General features: G+C 34.9%; 1 protein-coding gene across 3 annotated transcripts in view; it reads left to right on the top strand.

The window, feature by feature from the left end:
• Positions 1 to 213: 213 nt before the first annotated feature.
• LOC149775060 (uncharacterized) overlaps positions 214 to 20,305 on the top strand; it is a 30,966-nt gene continuing 10,874 nt past the window's right edge. Inside the window, exons 1-3 of one of the 3 annotated variants that reach the window (XM_089943053.1) lie at positions 214 to 305; positions 5,002 to 5,622; positions 17,681 to 17,795. In XM_089943053.1, coding sequence (XP_089799179.1) covers positions 5,039 to 5,622; positions 17,681 to 17,795 — 699 coding nt within the window. In that variant the 5' untranslated portion in view covers positions 214 to 305; positions 5,002 to 5,038. Of the gene's footprint in view, positions 478 to 5,001; positions 5,623 to 17,680; positions 17,796 to 20,305 lie in introns of all 3 variants that reach the window. The other 2 variants (XM_089943055.1, XM_089943054.1) reach the window with 2 other exon arrangements.

Genomic DNA, 20,305 nt, shown 5'->3' with positions numbered 1-20,305 from the left:
CGGACCCCCCCCCCCCCGGGTCGGACCTGCATAGGTGTCTGATGTTTTAAAATGTATCAATAAAGTACGATGAAATCTCTGACAACACGAAATCACCTTAACGGTACTGTACGGATAACGTGATTCGTTTTGTCAGATAATTCATCGTACTTGATTGATAAAACGTCCGACTCCTGTGGTCCGAGGGTGATGTCATATTACCCGTGAATCCGGTTCGGAATTGGTGCCTAAGTTACAATTGACCAGCCACCGTCACATATTTCGTTGACATTTCGTCCCTGTTGAAAGATATTTCATTTAGATAGGTAGGAACTTTGGCGTAGAATGTACAAATAAGTTACCTTACAATGATAATGTGTAGGTGAGCATTATACCAATAATAAAATATTATGTTTCCTTCACAGTGTTGAAAAGTTCCGTAGAAAATCTACAGTAAAGAGCTCAGAAAAACAGGGTCACCTAATTTCGGGATAAATCGTAAGGTTCCACTTGTTGTTAATTCTTTGGCCATTACACGTTTGTATTTTGTTAATAGGGCTCAAGATGAGCACAACAGAAGCTATAACTGTATTAAATTCTACCTGATATTGGCATCTACAATGAATTGTGGTTATTACGATAAGTAAATACATTACCACTATCAGGGTTTGAAAGTTACCTTCGTCGATTCGCATTTACGAGTGGTGGCTGAAGAATTTGCTCGTCCGATTGTCATTTCATGCAGATTCATTTATTAGTAGGATGATAAAATGTAGTGCAGGACAAATAAAAGTTCAGAGTCACATGACAAGCAGAAAACAACTGTTTGGACCCTTCACTACGTTTGATGGAATGAAGATATTTGTGCATTCGCCTTCAATTACATTTATGTAGGTAAAAAGTAATATGAATCTTTATTTAGCGTGGCATTTTAAAAACTTTGAACAAGTAACACTATCTCTTATCACATATTTTTGCTGATAATAAGCTGGGCTGAGGCAAGGTACTTTGCTCAGTGTACTGAACACAGCCCATCGACACAGGTTCAGACTTTTGACCCAGACACTCTACCCATTTAGCTATCCCATTCCTTTGACATATCACATTATTTCAAAATAGCTTTAAAATTTGACAATTTTTTGTGAAGCATTAGGAACACAAAATTAATCAAGGATTTTTTAATGGTCTTTTTTGGGGCTGTATTTCAGCCCCATTCCTAGTCCTACAACATAAGATGTGATGTGTTGTGATTTGGATTTTTAACGTAACTTTAACAATTTTTCAGTCATATTGCTATGATGTCTGCAGTGTGGCAGTTTATAGTGATGTCTAGCAATGAGGCATCATGCGGCCGACATGTAGCATGATGTCCCACCCAGTCACATTATTCTGACACCAGGCCGACCAGTCCTAACACTAACCTCTTAATGCTGAGCGCCAAGCAAGGCAGCTGTTAGTACCATTTTTGTAAGTCTTTGGTATGACTCGGTCGGGGATTGAACCCACGACCTCCGCATCCGAGGCGGACGCCCTAACCACTAGGCCACCGGAGCGGTTACAACATAAGACATATCGCATGATATTTTTTTTTGGTGCTACCAAAACATAAATAATATGGGATACATCATACATTGTAGGACTACCCCATTCCCAATCCTAAAAATATGTACATTTTCCCAATTTTTACATGTATATTCAAAAGTAAGAGTAGCTTGTGTGAAGATTCAGATAAGTTTGAAAAATTTAATCTTTTTTCTCATTGCATTTCAAAGTGGAAAATAAAAAAGAACTCACAAAAATAACCTTATTTGCATTCATCAGTTTTTTTTTGCAAAACATTGTTATACTGGCTCATATGACATTGCTCATTAAGGATGTTCAATCTGATTTTTGTCAGTTTTACAGCATTAAAAACAAATTAAAAACAGCAGCTTTCTTAATTTTGTGTACTCTCAAAACAAAGTAACCTTTTGTCTCTGTCTCTCTTTTGTCACATATGCACTTAGAAATCTGCTAAACCTTGTTAAACTGAATGCTTAAAGCTAAAAAAATTAAATACATTAGTCATAGTACTGTATTTTATGCAAACAGATTGAGTAAAGATATTGAAGAGAGTTATTAATGCATTCTAATTACAAAAAAGCCATTTTAGGCATGTAGTGCAAAGTTGTCTTCAGTACTGGATGTTACATGATAATCACAGATCCATGTCCTCACTCATTTGACATCCTCAGTGTAACATGGCATTCATGTCCTCACTCACTTGACATTCTCACTGAAACATGGCATTCATGTCCTCACTCACTTGACATTCTCACTGTAACATGGCATTCATGTCCTCACTCATTTGACATTCTCACTGTAACATGGCATTCATGTCCTCACTCATTTGACATCCTCAGTGTAACATGGCATTCATGTCCTCACTCATTTGACATCCTCAGTGTAACATGGCATTCATGTCCTCACTTATTTGACATCCTCAGTGTAACATGGCATTCATGTCCTCACTCACTTGACATTCTCACTGTAACATGGCATTCATGTCCTCACTCACTTGACATTCTCACTGTAACATGGCATTCATGTCCTCACTCATTTGACATTCTCACTGTAACATGGCATTCATGTCCTCACTCATTTGACATCCTCAGTGTAACATGGCATTCATGTCCTCACTTATTTGACATCCTCAGTGTAACATGGGAGTCATGAAATGGCAGCTGCTAAATTTAACCCTGCTTATAAAGTTCCTGAACCATCTGTCTGTTTTGAACTTGGCATTTATACAGTATTCCCATATGTTACATATATGAATGTTTTTATTAAAATTTTTATTGTGAGCACAATTTAAGTAAAACTTGTTATCTACTCTAAATTCATTGATATTTTATGATCACTATTACTATGGAGTAGACTAGTGGGATGTTGGAGGTAATGCCAGATTTAATTACTATTGAGTAGACTAGTGGGATCTTGGAGGTAATGCCAGATTGAATTATTATGGAGTAGACTACTGGGATGTTGGAGGTAATGCCCAGACTGAATTACTGTGGAGCAGACTAGTGGGATGTTGGAGGTAATGCCAGATTGAATTACTATTGAGTAGACTGATGGAATATTGGAGGTAATGCCAGACTAAATTACTATGGCATGGGTTAGTGGGATGTTGGAGATAATGCCAGATTGAATTACTATTGAGTAGACTAGTGGGATTTGTTATGTATATTTGATTTAATTTAATTATTTGTTAGTTTTATTTATTTTTTAAAATTCTATTAGATGCTATTGCTTTCTTTACTGGAATAGAGTTCAGTTCTGACTGATTTTTAAAAATATTTTTGACGTAAACAACTTTATAGATATTGTATCTAATGATGACCTAGTTTCTGACCTTGATTCAGAATCAGTGATAGTTTGTGGTAAACAATTTTTTTATTATTTTAATTCTTTCTCAGAGTAAGGTTTATCAAGTGGAATCGAGGTCATACTTGGAGTATGTGACAAATAAGATGTATCAGTTAGGTTTTTCCAGAGGATTGACCCACATGGGGCATCTGTTTTGCATTGTAGCTAGACTTATTACTGATGTTTTGAGAAGTTATTCTTATTCTTGCCATAACACTTGAGAAGTTAAAGTGTATTATGTTGTGACCAGTTTTGGGGCTAATTATTTTATTTTCTTCAAATTATTTGGATTTCAAGATTGTTTTCCCTGGAAATATTAGTGCTCTAAATTAATTCTTGGACATAGACATTACTCGAAATTTACATGGAATTCAAAAATTTGAATATTATTTTCTGTGATTCAACAAATAACTGTTGACACATCAGTATGACGCTGACCACAGCATACATCTTCCATTTTGCATTTCATCGGGATTCAGACTCTGCTTCATTAGGACTTTTTATTACTAGGACTTCTATTTTTTAATTCTTGGATTAATTTTGGATTTGATTCACAAAACCGTAAGTTCTTTTTCTTATTTTTACCTTGTTTTTCTAGGGAAATAAATTATTTGTTAAATTTTACAAAACTTTTTGTCTTCACTTTTTTCTTGTTATGTTTTGTAAGAGCCTAAACACAACAGATGTTGTAGGTAATGAATTAGTGATCTGATTAGCTGTAAAACAGGATAAAGTCTTCAGGTTTTACACATACTTTTTTCCTGAGATAGAATATAATATGACTGTTCGTGATTGTTGTAGGATCATAGACATAATACCTTTGTCCATCCTCCCATCCATTCATGTCTGTCTAGTTAAATTGGGCATTTATATTGGTACAGTGTTCTGTCACTATAATGCTGTACAGGGAAGCCATAAAACTGTAGTGTATAATGCTGAACAGGAGAGCTATTAATCTGTACTGTATAATGATGTACAGGGGAACCATACAACTCTACTGTATAATGATGTACAGGGAGCCATAAAACTGTGCTGCCTTATAAGTCATCTTTGACTGAGATAGATTCAATATTAAAGTTAAATTAGTATGCAAAATATTTTATGAATATACCTGTGTTATATGATTAAACAATGGGATTCATGAATATACCTGTGTTATATGATCAAACGATGTGATTTATGAATATACCCATGTCATATGATCATAAGATGAGATCTATGAATATACCTGTGTTATATGATCAAAAGATGCTGTGTTATGTGATCGAAAGATGGGATTTATGAATATAACAGTGTTATATCATAAAAAGATGAGATCTTTGAACATACCTGCATTATATGATTAAACATGGGATTTATGAATACATTTGTATTATATGACCAAATGATGTGATCAATGAATTTACATGCTTTATATGATCAAACGCTGGGATTTATCAATATACCTGTAATACATTCTCAAAAGCAGGGATCTACCTAAACTGCATTAGACTGAGACAGCTTGCAATGAGTAAAGGGACACTGTAGTATGTCAGCGATCGTGGTGGGGCATTCATGTTTAATTAACACATTTACAACTTAGTTGTACATTTAATAATCTTTTTTTTTTGGCAGGTTATCTTGGAGGCATAACTATTAGCATGAGTTCAGTATGGTGATGGCTCATCTGTTGCTTTGCACCAGAGTGGAGGATACAATTCTTGATTTTCATATCTTCGGTCATGGTCTGGCTCCTACCTGTATAGAATACACAGATGTTTTGGCCCGAATTTATGATCATGATGTACAACAGGACATGTTCTTCTTTGTCCAACATGAACCTGTTAGCATAATCTACAATAATCAGACAATACAACAACCAAACAGTAACAAAAAGAATGTCTTGTATGTACGGCGATCATCTATCGACATTTTTGATGAAGCTGCACTGGAATGCTGTCAGAGAAAGGTGTTTGACATTTTATTCAGGGTGTCCCTTATTCCTGTTCTTCCATCTCTTCGGTGTATAGTGGATATAGATGGTCATTTGGCAGCTCTGATATTTAAGCATTTTATGACTTCAGCAGTCTTCCAACATAGATTTATAAAGCTCATAAAACAATGGCTTCAGTTTGAAACTGCCCTGGATATGGACCTAGTGACTAAAATTAAGAATATTTATAGTGTGATATTTTATGTGCCATACCTTATTGACATTAGAGTAAAGGGACCCAAACTACACCTGAGTGTTGCATGGTAAGTATGGAGTGATAGTGTATATGCCATACCTTATATTTCATTGGAGTAAAGGGATCCAAACTACACCTGAGTGTTGGATGATAGGTATAGTGTGATATTGTATTACAGTACCTTATACTTCATTGGAGTAAAGGGATCCAAACTACACATGAGTGTTGGATGATAGGTATAGTGTGATATTGTATGTACAGTACCTTATATTCCATTGGAGTAAAGGGACTCAAACTACACCTGAGTGTTGGATGGTAAGTATATTGTGATATTGTATGTACAGTGCCTTATATTCCATTAGAGTAAAGAGACTCAAACTACACCTGAGTGTTGGATGATAGGTTTAGTGTGATATTGTATGTACAGTACCTTATATTCCATTAGAGTAAAGAGACTCAAACTACACCTGAGTGTTGGATGGTAAGTATAGTGTGATATTGTATGTACAGTACCTTATATTCCATTGGAGTAAAGGGACTCAAACTACACCTGAGTGTTGGATGGTAAGTATATTGTGATATTGTATGTACAGTGCCTTATATTCCATTAGAGTAAAGAGACTCAAACTACACCTGAGTGTTGGATGATAGGTTTAGTGTGATATTGTATGTACAGTACCTTATATTCCATTAGAGTAAAGAGACTCAAACTACACCTGAGTGTTGGATGGTAAGTATAGTGTGATATTGTATGTACAGTACCTTATATTCCATTAGAGTAAAGGGACTCAAACTACACCTGAGTGTTGGATGGTAAGTATAATGTGATATTGTATGTACAGTGCCTTATATTCCATTAGAGTAAAGGGACCCAAACTACACCTGAGTGTCGGATGGTAAGTATAGTGTGATATTGTATGTACAGTACCTTATATTCCATTAGAGTAAAGAGACCCAAACTACACCTGAGTGTTGGATAGTAAGTATAGTGTGATATTGTATGTACAGTACCTTATATTCCATTAGAATAAAGGGACCCAAACTACACCTGAGTGTTGGATGGTAAGTATAGTGTGATATTGTATGTACAGTACCTTATATTCCATTAGAATAAAGGGACCCAAACTACACCTGAGTGTTGGATAGTAAGTATAGTGTAATATTGTATGTACAGTGCCTTATATTCCATTAGAGTAAAGGGACCCAAACTACACCTGAGTGTCGGATGGTAAGTATAGTGTGATATTGTATGTACAGTACCTTATATTCCATTAGAGTAAAGAGACCCAAACTACACCTGAGTGTTGGATAGTAAGTATAGTGTGATATTGTATGTACAGTACCTTATATTCCATTAGAATAAAGGGACCCAAACTACACCTGAGTGTTGGATGGTAAGTATAATGTGATATTGTATGTACAGTGCCTTATATTCCATTAGAGTAAAGGGACCCAAACTACACCTGAGTGTCGGATGGTAAGTATAGTGTGATATTGTATGTACAGTGCCTTATATTCCATTAGAATAAAGGGACCCAAACTACACCTGAGTGTTGGATAGTAAGTATAGTGTAATATTGTATGTACAGTACCTTATATTCCATTAGAGTAAAGGGACCCAAACTACACCTGAGTGTCGGATGGTAAGTATAGTGTGATATTGTATGTACAGTACCTTATATTCCATTAGAGTAAAGAGACCCAAACTACACCTGAGTGTTGGATAGTAAGTATAGTGAGATATTGTATGTACAGTACCTTATATTCCATTAGAATAAAGGGACCCAAACTACACCTGAGTGTTGGATGGTAAGTATAATGTGATATTGTATGTACAGTGCCTTATATTCCATTAGAGTAAAGGGACCCAAACTACACCTGAGTGTCAGATGGTAAGTATAGTGTGATATTGTATGTACAGTGCCTTATATTCCATTAGAGTAAAGGGACCCAAACTACACCTGAGTGTTGGATAGTAAGTATAGTGTAATATTGTATGTACAGTACCTTATATTCCATTGGAGTAAAGAGACCCAAACTACACCTGAGTGTTGGATGGTAAGTATAATGTGATATTGTATGTACAGTGCCTTATATTCCATTAGAGTAAAGGGACCCAAACTACACCTGAGTGTCGGATGGTAAGTATAGTGTGATATTGTATGTACAGTACCTTATATTCCATTAGAGTAAAGAGACCCAAACTACACCTGAGTGTTGGATAGTAAGTATAGTGTGATATTGTATGTACAGTACCTTATATTCCATTAGAATAAAGGGACCCAAACTACACCTGAGTGTTGGATGGTAAGTATAGTGTGATATTGTATGTACAGTGCCTTATATTCCATTAGAGTAAAGGGACCCAAACTACACCTGAGTGTTGGATAGTAAGTATAGTGTAATATTGTATGTACAGTACCTTATATTCCATTGGAGTAAAGAGACCCAAACTACACCTGAGTGTTGGATGGTAAGTATAATGTGATATTGTATGTACAGTACCTTATATTCCATTAGAGTAAAGGGACCCAAACTACACCTGAGTGTCGGATGGTAAGTATAGTGTGATATTGTATGTACAGTACCTTATATTCCATTAGAGTAAAGAGACCCAAACTACACCTGAGTGTTGGATAGTAAGTATAGTGTGATATTGTATGTACAGTACCTTATATTCCATTAGAATAAAGGGACCCAAACTACACCTGAGTGTTGGATGGTAAGTATAGTGTGATATTGTATGTACAGTGCCTTATATTCCATTAGAGTAAAGGGACCCAAACTACACCTGAGTGTTGGATGGTAAGTATAGTGTGATACTGTATGTACAGTGCCTTATATTCCGTTAGAGTAAAGGGACCCAAACTACACCTGAGTGTCGGATGGTAAGTATAGTGTGATACTGTATGTACAGTGCCTTATATTCCGTTAGAGTAAAGGGACCCAAACTACACCTGAGTGTCGGATGGTAAGTATAGTGTGATATTGTATGTACAGTGCCTTATATTCCGTTAGAGTAAAGGGACCCAAACTACACCTGAGTGTTGGATAGTAAGTATAGTGTGATATTGTATGTACAGTGCCTTATATTCCATTAGAGTAAAGAGACCCAAACTACACCTGAGTGTCGGATGGTAAGTATAGTGTGATATTGTAGTACAGTACCTTATATTCCGTTAGAGTAAAGGGATGGTTAGTATTAAGTATCACCTTTTTGTTTGAAACTTTTATATATGCAGATATATTTTCTCAGATGCTATGAATTTTGATTGGTTCTAATTTTTGTGGATTTTATGGTTGCAATAAACCACAAATTGTAAAATATCAATGAATTTTGATCATCCTGTGGAAAAAAAGATTACTTCCTACCCAAATAATAATAATAATAATAATGAGGACTTTGTATAGCGCCTAATCTTTAGAAGCTCTAAGCTCTTTACAACATTAGACAACACCTATAAGATAAAAAACATATATAATGATATGATTACGAAAACAAACACCATGAAATTAGAAAACATAAAAAAAACATGCTGAGAATATTTAAGGTAGGAAACATTATTAGGTCTTTAAGTTTGTTCTTGCAGTCAAAATAAGTGAGTTTTGAGAGCACTCTTGAATGTGAGCACTGTGTCTTTGTGTCTAAGTTCAGTGGGCAATTCATTCCAAATTGCTGGGCCCTGGTATGCAAAAGAACGCTGTCCATATGACTTTGTTTTCATAGTTGGAATAATGAGTACAGTCGACTCCGGTTAACTGCACAGCCTCGGGCCCGTCACGAGACTGTGCAGTTAAACAGAGTGTGCAGTTAACCAAAGTACGGTACAGTACAGCTTTAAATCAGCACGGCACGAATATATGTGAAGCATAATGTATAAAGATGATTAGAATCCACTCTTTCAAAGTTTACTTAAATGAAACAAGAGTCTACAATGAACAGCACTAACATAATATTGTTAAATCAAACACAATGAAATTGACGATTTCCGAAAGAGATCGGCAACTGATGTCTGCGCACAAGTTTTACTAATAAGTTGGTGAATTGCCGACTCTATTTTGTAAAACGTTCAAACAGCTCACATTCTCTCTGTTTCATGAATCTGCGTAAATTCTGGAGTGACTGAATAGCGACTTTAGATGAAACCTGGTTATCTACTGCGTCGTCATCACTTCTTTCGTCATTTTCTACTGAGTCGTCGATTTCCCCTTCTGTCTGAAGACTGTCATCTATTGCAACATATGACTGTTCCCACGATATTGCTCCCTGGTGGGCAGGAATATACATGTATCTACCACCTATGGCATCCTTTACATGTCAATCATTTACAAAGTTGCATTTACCGGCTTAATTGTCAGCTTATTTGAAGCGCTACAGCAGTGGACTGGCGATAACTGATCCTGACTATACATTGTGCAGTTAACCGGAGTAAAATTGTAATGAATAATGTGCCACGGGCAGAATATTTATCGTGCTATTATCCGGAGTGTGCATTTAAGCGAAGTGCAGTTATCCGAAGTTTGTTCCTATTGAAAAGCATTGGGAGAAAACGGGACCAGCGTGATTACGTGCAGTTATCCGGAGTGTGCAGTTAACCGATGTGCAGTTAAATGGAATCGACTGTATATGATTGTCAGAAGAGGAGTGTAAGTATCTTGCTGGTGTGTACACAACAGTGAGGTCGGATAGGTATGTTGGACTAGAGTCCATCAGTGAAATGTAGCACAGAGAACAAATTTTGTGTTTGATTCTGGATCGAATGGATAGCCAATGTAGGACACAGAGCAGCAGGGAGGTGTGCTCTGATTGTGGGACTCTAAGTATGATCCGAGCAGTTGTGTTTTGAACTTTCTGAAGTTTTTGGAGTAGATATTGAGATGAACCAGACAGAATTGAGTTACAACAGTCCAGTCTTGAAAGTACTAATGAACACACAAGTGTTTTAGTGGCATTGAACTGAAAGATATTTGCGAATGGAGCTGATGCATCTCAGCTCAAGATATGCAGCCTTGCATATGTTCATGACATGTTGGTGCGATGTGAGAGTACTGTCCAGAGTAACATCTAGGTTTCATACCGATTGTGTGAATTTAATGTTGGTGTTGCTGATATTTATTGTTTGAGGTAAAGGATGTGAATGAGAAAGTCTTTGTGTTGTAATTAGAATGGCCTCAGTTTTATCATCATTCATCTGCAGCTTGTTACATGTCATCCATGATTTCACATCAGAAATGCACCTCTCTACACCTTGGATGTTAGCATCAACTTCAGTTGGGTGGCTAGATTTGTATATTTAGGTGTCATCAGCATACAATTGGTGAGACACTGGATGATGATCTATGACACTTGAGAGCGGCTGAGTGTATAGAATGAAGAGAACAGGTCCAAGAACAGACCCATGTGGAACACCACAACATATACGAACTGGGCTGGAGTGTATTCCATTTATAGACACAATTTGTGTCCTGTTGACCAAGTAGGATTTGAACCACATTAAGGCTGTATCATGAATGCCAAATACATACTGGAGATGGTGAAGTAATATATCATTGTCTATTGTGTCAAATGCTGCAGACAAATCAAAGAGGGTGAGGACTGTAATCTTTCCACTATCCAACGCAGAGAGAATGTCATTAACTACTTTTAGAAGAGTAGTTTCAGTACTGTGGCAAGGGCGATATGCAGATTGTACATTGCTAAAAAAACTGTTTGAATTCAGATGAGATACAAGCTGGGATAGAACAATCTTTTCTATGATTTTTTTTATATGAATGGGAGATTAGAAACTGGGCAGTAGTTCTTTAAATCGTTATGGTCTAGTGTTGGTTTCTTCAGCAGAGGCTTTACAATGGCAGTTTTGAAAAATGATGGGAATTCCCCTGATGAGAGAGAGGTATTAATAACATCAGTTAGTGAAGGCAATACTGGATCTAAGCACTCAAGCAGCAGTGATGGAATTGGATCAAGTTCACATGAATTTGGTGCACTCTTCATCAGGATTGTATGTACGAAATCCATAGAGACAGGTTCAAATGCTGCTAATGGTTGCCGCTCAAATTCTGTATCCCAACTGTATGGTGACGATGAGTCAATTGAAATTGTGGTGTCACGGAAGAAATTTGCAAACATGTCCGGAAGATCGACTGGAGAGAAGGTAGTTGGAAGTGGTGTAGATTTGTTCCTTGACATTAGCTTGTTAGTAATCTTGAAGAGCTCTTTGCAGCTGGAACTTTCCATGATCTTAGTAGTGTAGTGGGCTGATTTCGCTGCATGGACTATATTTGTGACATTCTTCTTAGCAGCTTCATAGATTTGCTTATGAATAGTCAGTCTGGTTGAAAGCCAAAGCCTTTCAGCTTTACAGTGGTCTCTTTTAGCAGTGTGAAGCTGGTCCCTAACACTGCTATACCATGGAGAACACTTTTGAATTGAAACTCTGCACTTGGTAGCTGGGGCACAAATATAAGTAAATACTGAAGTTACTTATTTTCGAAATCATCAGAATTTATATCCATGTAATAAAATGCAAGTACAATGCATAATGTTTAATATTTTTTTGAAGATCATTCATCTGTTCATCATCTCTTCCTCACCAGTCATCTTCCCATGAATTTAGAAAAATAGTATTTGGGTAAGTGCAAGATAGTATCACAAAATGTTTTTAAAAATGTGCATTATCATCATAATAGTGAGACTGAAAATACTGAAATAACAAAGAAAGTATACAAATTTACATAATATACTTAATTTCCTTTACTTATATTGTGTTTGCATGCCAGATCTCATGACAGTCTTTGAAAAATATGGATCATTCTTTTAATCACATATTTTTGTCACTGCCACATTTAAGTGAAAGTCCTTAAGGCCAAGTCCAGCTGTACCGATGGTTGCAAGGTAATGTCCTCTGTGAGAGCCTCTTCCTCAACACACTGTTGAACCTAATTGAAAAGGATTTTTCACAGTCTGAAGTAATGAAACAAAGTTTATTTAAGGAAGTAAGAAAATAAAACTGACTGATTCCTAATAAAGTGAATTCATCAAGAGTCATAACAGTGAGTAACATATTTGATGACAGAATAACTACTTTAACACCTATTCCCTTCCATTAAGAAGAAAATATCTATATATTTATTTTGGTTTAAGTCCTTCAGTGTCAGAGAACTAAAGAATTGTTAAAAGTATTCAAGTGTATTATTTACCTGTACCCACTTAACACTAACTACTAATTATTGGGGGCCCCAAGTGGCCGAGTGGTCTAAAGCGCTCTCCGTTACGGATCACTGCCATCTCTGTCTGCGCTGGTTCGAGTCTCGGATTCAGCCAATGTGGGTATGTGAGAAAGCTTGCCAGTAGTTTCTCATGGATCGATGGTTCTTTCTGGGGTTTTCCCGGGTTCTTCCTCCACCAATAATACTGGCCGCTTTTATACACAACAACAACAACTAATTATTGCATAAATATTTAAAAAATAAATGAAGGAATAATCCATAATTAAAAAGCATCATGGAATAAAATGATAGCTTATCAGGATCATGATGATAAATGCCCCAGGGTGAGAACACTACCTCATTATAAGAGCTCCAGTTATAATACCAGTCCTGTTATCAGGTGGACATAGTCATGGATTTATAATGTGGTAGTAAAATTATATGTATACTGTACTTCATTATAAAGCAGTCTCACTAGAAGATGGAATATTTTGTGATGTCCATTATGGCATTATAATGCGGGAGTCCTGTATGCACTCTCCTTTATAAAATCTTTTGTCAAGGTTTCTGCACAACTTGGAACAGAGAAGGCAAGTCATATTCCCTTTTCTTGAATAAATATTAAATTTATTGCATTGTTTTTTTTCCCCAGTAGATGAACAAAAGTGTCAGATACATTTTGAAATTATATTTATTTGATTTTAATGGTAATTAATTGAAGGATATCTATATTTTATGTTTATCTGAGATTATATCATTAGAGTTTGTGTTACTGTTAATCATGTGTCTGAAAGCAGTTAACTTTCCACATGGAAGTTTTGTTTAGTCTATACCCCATAAGCCAGTGTACTTTGCAAAAGAAATTGTGACTGACTTGATTATTTTTACTTGCCATTTTCATTTAGGTAAAGTTAATCAGCAGATGTCCATTTCTTGAAAAGAAATATGCGTAATGCATATACTAATACAGTGCAGAATAATTGTACCACATGTAATACATGTACTAGATCATAGTCCATCAGTGTGTCAAGCCAAAGATGAGAGAAACTTTAACCATGCAGTTATGTTTTGACCAAAGACGAACACTCATAAGTCTTGTTTCTTGAAGGGTTCTCCGTGAGGGACTGGTAGTATGGACTGTGATTACTTAAGCAGATAATGAATAGTTGACACACATGGATTGATATGACCTCTTAATGACAGCATGCACCCAACACTCAAGTAAGAAATTTTATGGATATAATTTGGGTGTAGGTCTCAAGAGGGACAAATATTTGTCATTGGAAAATATATAAAATTCCATTTTAATTTCTAACAATCATTTTTTAATAAAATATAAATTGGTTAAAAATGGTTAAACAGCATCAAGTTTTAGGTGAAGTAGATTTTTCTACTCCTGATGTTCATGTGACTTTCTCTGTTAATGCTTAGCTTGTCTCCCAGCAAAAGCATTTCAAACCTTCCCCCCATAACCACTCCCACCCAGTTGTGCCTCAGGTGAATGAGTCAAAATTCTGCATCTGTTGTGCATATCTACAGTCTGCCCTGCCCCATATATTTTCTAATGAATAATGTCCATATCTTGAATGATATAAGAGGAAGTGAATGACATCCTCCTGACATGGATGAGTACTGTAATACCATACATACTCACTTATAAGCTGAATCCAGTTGTAAACTGCACAGACCCAGATCTGCTGTCACATAATGTTCCAGCAGATCTGGGTCTGTGCAGTTTGTTCCAAGTAATCAGTAGAACAAACAACTTAGATCCTGATCTGCAGGCACATTACGCTACAGCAGATCGGGATCTTTGTTGTGTGCTTTGTTACTTGACTTATAAGCAGTATATATGGTGCAATACAATAATTGTCACAGAGCTGCACTGAAACAATAGGAGCCACAAAATAGTGACTATTGTTTTGTAAAACTGGGGGGTGAATGTATGCTATTTGAGGAAAGGTAGGAAAAATGCTGGGTGTATGAGAATGCTTGCTAAATATTTTGTATTTTGGTGTTGTCTCGCCTGCATAAGCATGGTGAGAGCAGTGGTGGTGACAGCTTCAATTTAAAGTTTTAAAACTGTAAATTTTTAAAATTGTAAAGTTTTAAAATGTTTGAAAGTCACATATCTTTGTCAGTGGCTGCATTCAGTAGAAACTTGGTGATCCTAGAGTTTTCCATCACCATACAGTCCTATAGTATATTGTTGCCCATCCAATCCAGGTATGGTCATGAATCAATTAAATTGTTGAATTTTGTTGTTTCATTGCTACTAGTATTGTTTCTAGTTTGTTTTAGTTTGTGGCTAATGAGAATGAAAAATAATGTCGTTTCATGACATTTCATACCTTATTTTGTATTACTATACTTGTTGTGACAGTCTTGCTAGAGGATATCGGAGGTCACAGGTTTGAACCCTGGCCCAGTCATACCGACAATTTATAAAAATGGTACTCACAATTGCCTCGCTTGGCTTTTGGCATTAGGATGTTAGTGTTATGTCTGGTTGGCCTGGTGTTAGGGTAATGTAACTGTGTAGGACATCATGTTGCTTGTCTGTGGCATGATGCTAGACATCACTATAAACTGCCAAACTGCTGACATTTTATCAATATGAATAGAATTGTTAAAGCTACATTAAAAATATAAATCACACAAACATAGTCTTGTTTGAACATATTTCTCAGTCCAGTAAAGTCCCTTTTCTGCTGACTCTGCTTTAATCAACCACCTGTCATCTATGATCTTAATCATCTTGCATATATTGATTTTATTATATATACATGATGACTCTGCTTTAACTACCTGTCATTTATGACCTTAATTATCTTGCATATATTGATTTTATTATATATACATGCTGACTGCTTTAATCAACTACCTGTCATTTATGACCTTAATCATCTTGCATATATTGATTTTATGATATATACATGCTGACTGCTTTAATCAACTACTTGTCATTTATGACCTTAATCATCTTGCATATATTGATTTTATTATATATACATGCTGACTGCTTTAATCAACTACCTGTCATTTATGACCTTAATCATCTTGCATATATTGATTTTATTATATATACATGCTGACTGCTTTAATCAACTACCTGTCATTTATGACCTTAATCATCTTGCATAGATTGATTTTATTATATATACATGCTGACTGCTTTAATCAACTACCTGTCATCTATGACCTTAATCATCTTGCATAGATTGATTTTATTATATATACATGCTGTCTCTGCTTTAATCAACTACGTGTCATTTATGACCTTAATCATGTTGCATAGATTGATTTTATTTTATATAGACATCACTATAATGTCTGCTTTAATCAACTACTTGTCATTTATGACCTTTATCATAGATTGATTTTATTATATATTCATGCTGACTCTGCTTTAATCAACTACCTGTCATTTATGACCTTAATCATCGTGCATAGATTGATTTTATTATATATACATGCTGTCTCTGCTTTAATCAACTACGTGTCATTTATGACCTTAATCATGTTGCATAGATTGATTTTATTTTATATAGACATCACTATAATGTCTGCTTTAATCAACTACTTGTCATTTATGACCTTAATCATCGTGCATAGATTGATTTTATTTTATATAGACATCACTATAATGTCTGCTTTAATCAACTACTTGTCATTTATGACCTTTATCATAGATTGATTTTATTATATATTCATGCTGACTCTGCTTTAATCAACTACCTGTCATTTATGACCTTAATCATCGTGCATAGATTGATTTTATTATATATACATGCTGACTCTGCTTTAATTACTGCCTGTCATTCATGACCTTAATCATGTTGCATAGATTGATTTTATTATATATACATGCTGACTCTGCTTTAATTAACTGCCTGTCATTCATGACCTTAATCATGTTGCATAGATTGATTTTATTAAATATACATGCTGACTGCTTTAATCAACTACCTGTCATTTATGACCTTAATCATGTTGCATAGATTGATTTTATTATATATACATGCTGACTGCTGTAATCAACTACCTGTCATTTATGACCTTAATCATCTTGCATAGATTGATTTTATTATATATACATGCTGACTCTGCTTTAATCAACTACCTGTCATCAGGGCCCCGAGTGGCCGAGTGGTCTAAAGTGCTTTCCGTAATGGTTCACTGCCATCTTACCTCTGTCTGCATGGGTTCGAGTCTCAGAATCGAACAATGTGGTTATGTGAGAAAGCTTGCCAGTAGCTTCTCGAGGGTCGGTGGTTCTTTCCGGGATTTCCCAGGTTCTTCCTCCACCATTAATACTGGCCGCCATGTATAGTCTATCATGTGCTGAAAACCCTACAACAACAACAACTACCTGTCGTCTATGACCTAAAACATCTTGCATACATTGATTTTATTATGTATACATGCTGACTCTGCTTTAATTAACTACCTGTCATTTATGACCTTAATTGATTTTATTTTATATACATGCTGATGTGAGCAACCAGCTGCTGAACTCGATAAATGAAACAATATTTTAGCAAAATATGTGTTTTGATGCTGCTCTGAATAACCATGTCATAAAAACATATAAATATCACTGATTTTTATTTAATCCTTTGTAACCATGACACCTATGGACATTCCACAGGCAAAGTGAAGATTTATTCTAAGCAATCAAATAAAGTTAAGCCTGGCTACTGGTTTCTTATTTGGAGCAAGTTAAATTTTCCAGTACTTGCCCAGATTATTTTTTCATGAATGTGCAAGAAAACTCTGGTTATTGATGCATTTTCATGAAATAATATTAATTTTTGTCTGTTGGCTATTCTATTTTGGATTTATCCAGTCCTGGATGAGTGAGGCATGTGTTTTCCACAAACCAATCTACCTGTGCTCTTTTTATTACTATCTAGGTGTGAAAAAATCGAATGCCTAGTTCAGAAGAGGGTTTATATGGAGGAGTTAATGGCTTGGTTGTCAACACTTGGGGGAGCATTCTCCTCCATGGGGGATTACTTTGACCATTTCGTAAGTACACATGTGATGAAATCAAATTAATTCTGTTTGCAAAGGCTGTCAGTTGATCCCCAAAAAGCATCCGCATGAGTTGGAATGCTGAATTATCATGACATTAGTTACATGTATGAGATATACTACCTTATGTAATTATAGAAATAATATTTTATCCTTTTTATCACCTTGTGTTTTTGTGAAGAAATGGTGGGAATAATTTAATTCCTGCAATCTGTATATTCCTTTATAATATTGTGTAACTCTTCCTTCTTGGTTTTAAATAAAGACTTTAATCGGTATTATATAATTAAGGGAATGGTAGCCTGCAAATAAAGACTTTAATCCGTAAGATATAATTAGGGGAATGGTAGTCTATAAATAAAGACTTTAATCCATAAGATATAATTAGGGGAATGGTAGTCTGTAAATAAAGACTTTAATCCGTAAGATATAATTAGGGGAATGGTAGTCTATAAATAAAGACTTTAATCCATAAGATATAATTAGGGGAATGGTAGTCTGTGAATAAAGACTTTAATCCGTAAGATATAATTAGGGGAATGGTAGTCTGTGAATAAAGACTTTAATCGGTAAGATATAATTAGGGGAATGGTAGTCTGTGAATAAAGACTTTAATCGGTAAGATATAATTAGGGGAATGGTAGTCTGTAAATAAAGACTTTAATCCATAAGATATAATTAGGGGAATGGTATTCTGTAAATAAAGACTTTAATCCGTAATATATAATTAGGGGAATGGTAGTGGTAGTCTGTAAATAAAGACTTTAATCCGTAATATATAATTAGGGGAATGGTAGTCTGTAAATAAAGACTTTAATCCATAAGATATAATTAGGGGAATGGTAGTCTGTAAATAAAGACTTTAATCCATAAGATATAATTAGGGGAATGGTAGTCTATAAATAAAGACTTTAATCGGTAAGATATAATTAGGGGAATTGTAGTCTGTGAATAAAGACTTTAATCCATAAGATATAATTAGGGGAATGGTAGTCTGTGAATAAAGACTTTAATCCATAAGATATAATTAGGGGAATTGTAGTCTTAGGGGAATGGTAGTCTGTAAATAAAGACTTTAATCGGTAAGACATAATTAGGGGAATGGTAGTCTGTAAATAAAGACTTCAATCGGTAAGATATAATTAGGGGATAAGATATAATTAGGGGAATGGTAGTCTATAAATAAAGACTTTAATCCATAAGATATAATTAGGGGAATGGTAGTCTGTAAATGAAGACTTTAATCCATAAGATATAATTAGGGGAATTGTAGTCTGTAAATAAAGACTTTAATCCATAAGATATAATTAGGGGAATGGTAGTCTGTAAATAAAGACTTTAATCGGTAAGATATAATTAGGGGAATGGTAGTCTATAAATAAAGACTTTAATCGGTAAGACATAATTAGGGGAATGGTAGTCTGTAAATAAAGACTTCAATCGGTAAGATATAATTAGGGGATAAGATATAATTAGGGGAATGGTAGTCTATAAATAAAGACTTTAATCCATAAGATATAATTAGGGGAATGGTAGTCTGTAAATGAAGACTTTAATCCATAAGATATAATTAGGGGAATTGTAGTCTGTAAATAAAGACTTTAATCCGTAAGATATAATTAGGGGAATGGTAGTCTATAAATAAAGACTTTAATCCGTAATATATAATTAGGGGAATGGTAGTCTGTGAATAAAGACTTTAATACATAAGATATAATTAAGGGAATGGTAGTCTGTAAATAAAGTCTTTAATCCGTAAGATATAATTAGGGGAATGGTAGTCTGTAAATAAAGACTTTAATCCGTAAGATATAATTAGGGGAATGGTAGTCTTTAAATAAAGACTTTAATTTGTAATATATGATTAGGGGAATGGTAGTCTGTGAATAAAGACTTTAATCCGCAAGATATAATTAGGGGAATGGTAGTCTGTAAATAAAGACTTTAATCCGTAAGATATAATTAGGGGAATGGTAGTCTGTGAATAAAGACTTTAATCCGTAAGATATAATTAGGGGAATGGTAGTCTGTAAATAAAGACTTTAATCCATAAGATATAATTAGGGGAATTGTAGTCTGTAAATAAAGACTTTAATCCATAAGATATAATTAAAGGAATGGTAGTCTGTAAATAAAGACTTTAATCCGTAAGATATAATTAGGGGAATGGTAGTCTGTAAAATAAAAACTTTAATCCATAAGATATAATTAGGGGAATGGTAGTCTGTGAATAAAGATTTCAATCCGTAAGATATAATTAGGGGAATTGTAGTCTGTAAATAAAGACTTTAATCCATAAGATATAATTAAGGGAATGGTAGTCTGTAAATAAAGACTTTAATCCATAAGATATAATTAGGGGAATGGTAGTCTGTAAAATAAAAACTTTAATCCATAAGATATAATTAGGGGAATGATAGTCTGTGAATAAAGATTTCAATCCGTAAGATATAATTAGGGGAATGGTAGTCTATAGAAATTCAGAATGGTTTATAATCTCAAAA

Source organism: Sinohyriopsis cumingii, chromosome 19 (assembly GCF_028554795.1).
Source record: "Sinohyriopsis cumingii isolate HCF-2022 chromosome 19, ASM2855479v2, whole genome shotgun sequence".
Lineage (NCBI taxonomy): Eukaryota > Metazoa > Mollusca > Bivalvia > Unionida > Unionidae > Sinohyriopsis > Sinohyriopsis cumingii.
Note: the sequence above shows the minus strand (reverse complement) of the source record. Positions and strands in the feature narration are given on the sequence as shown.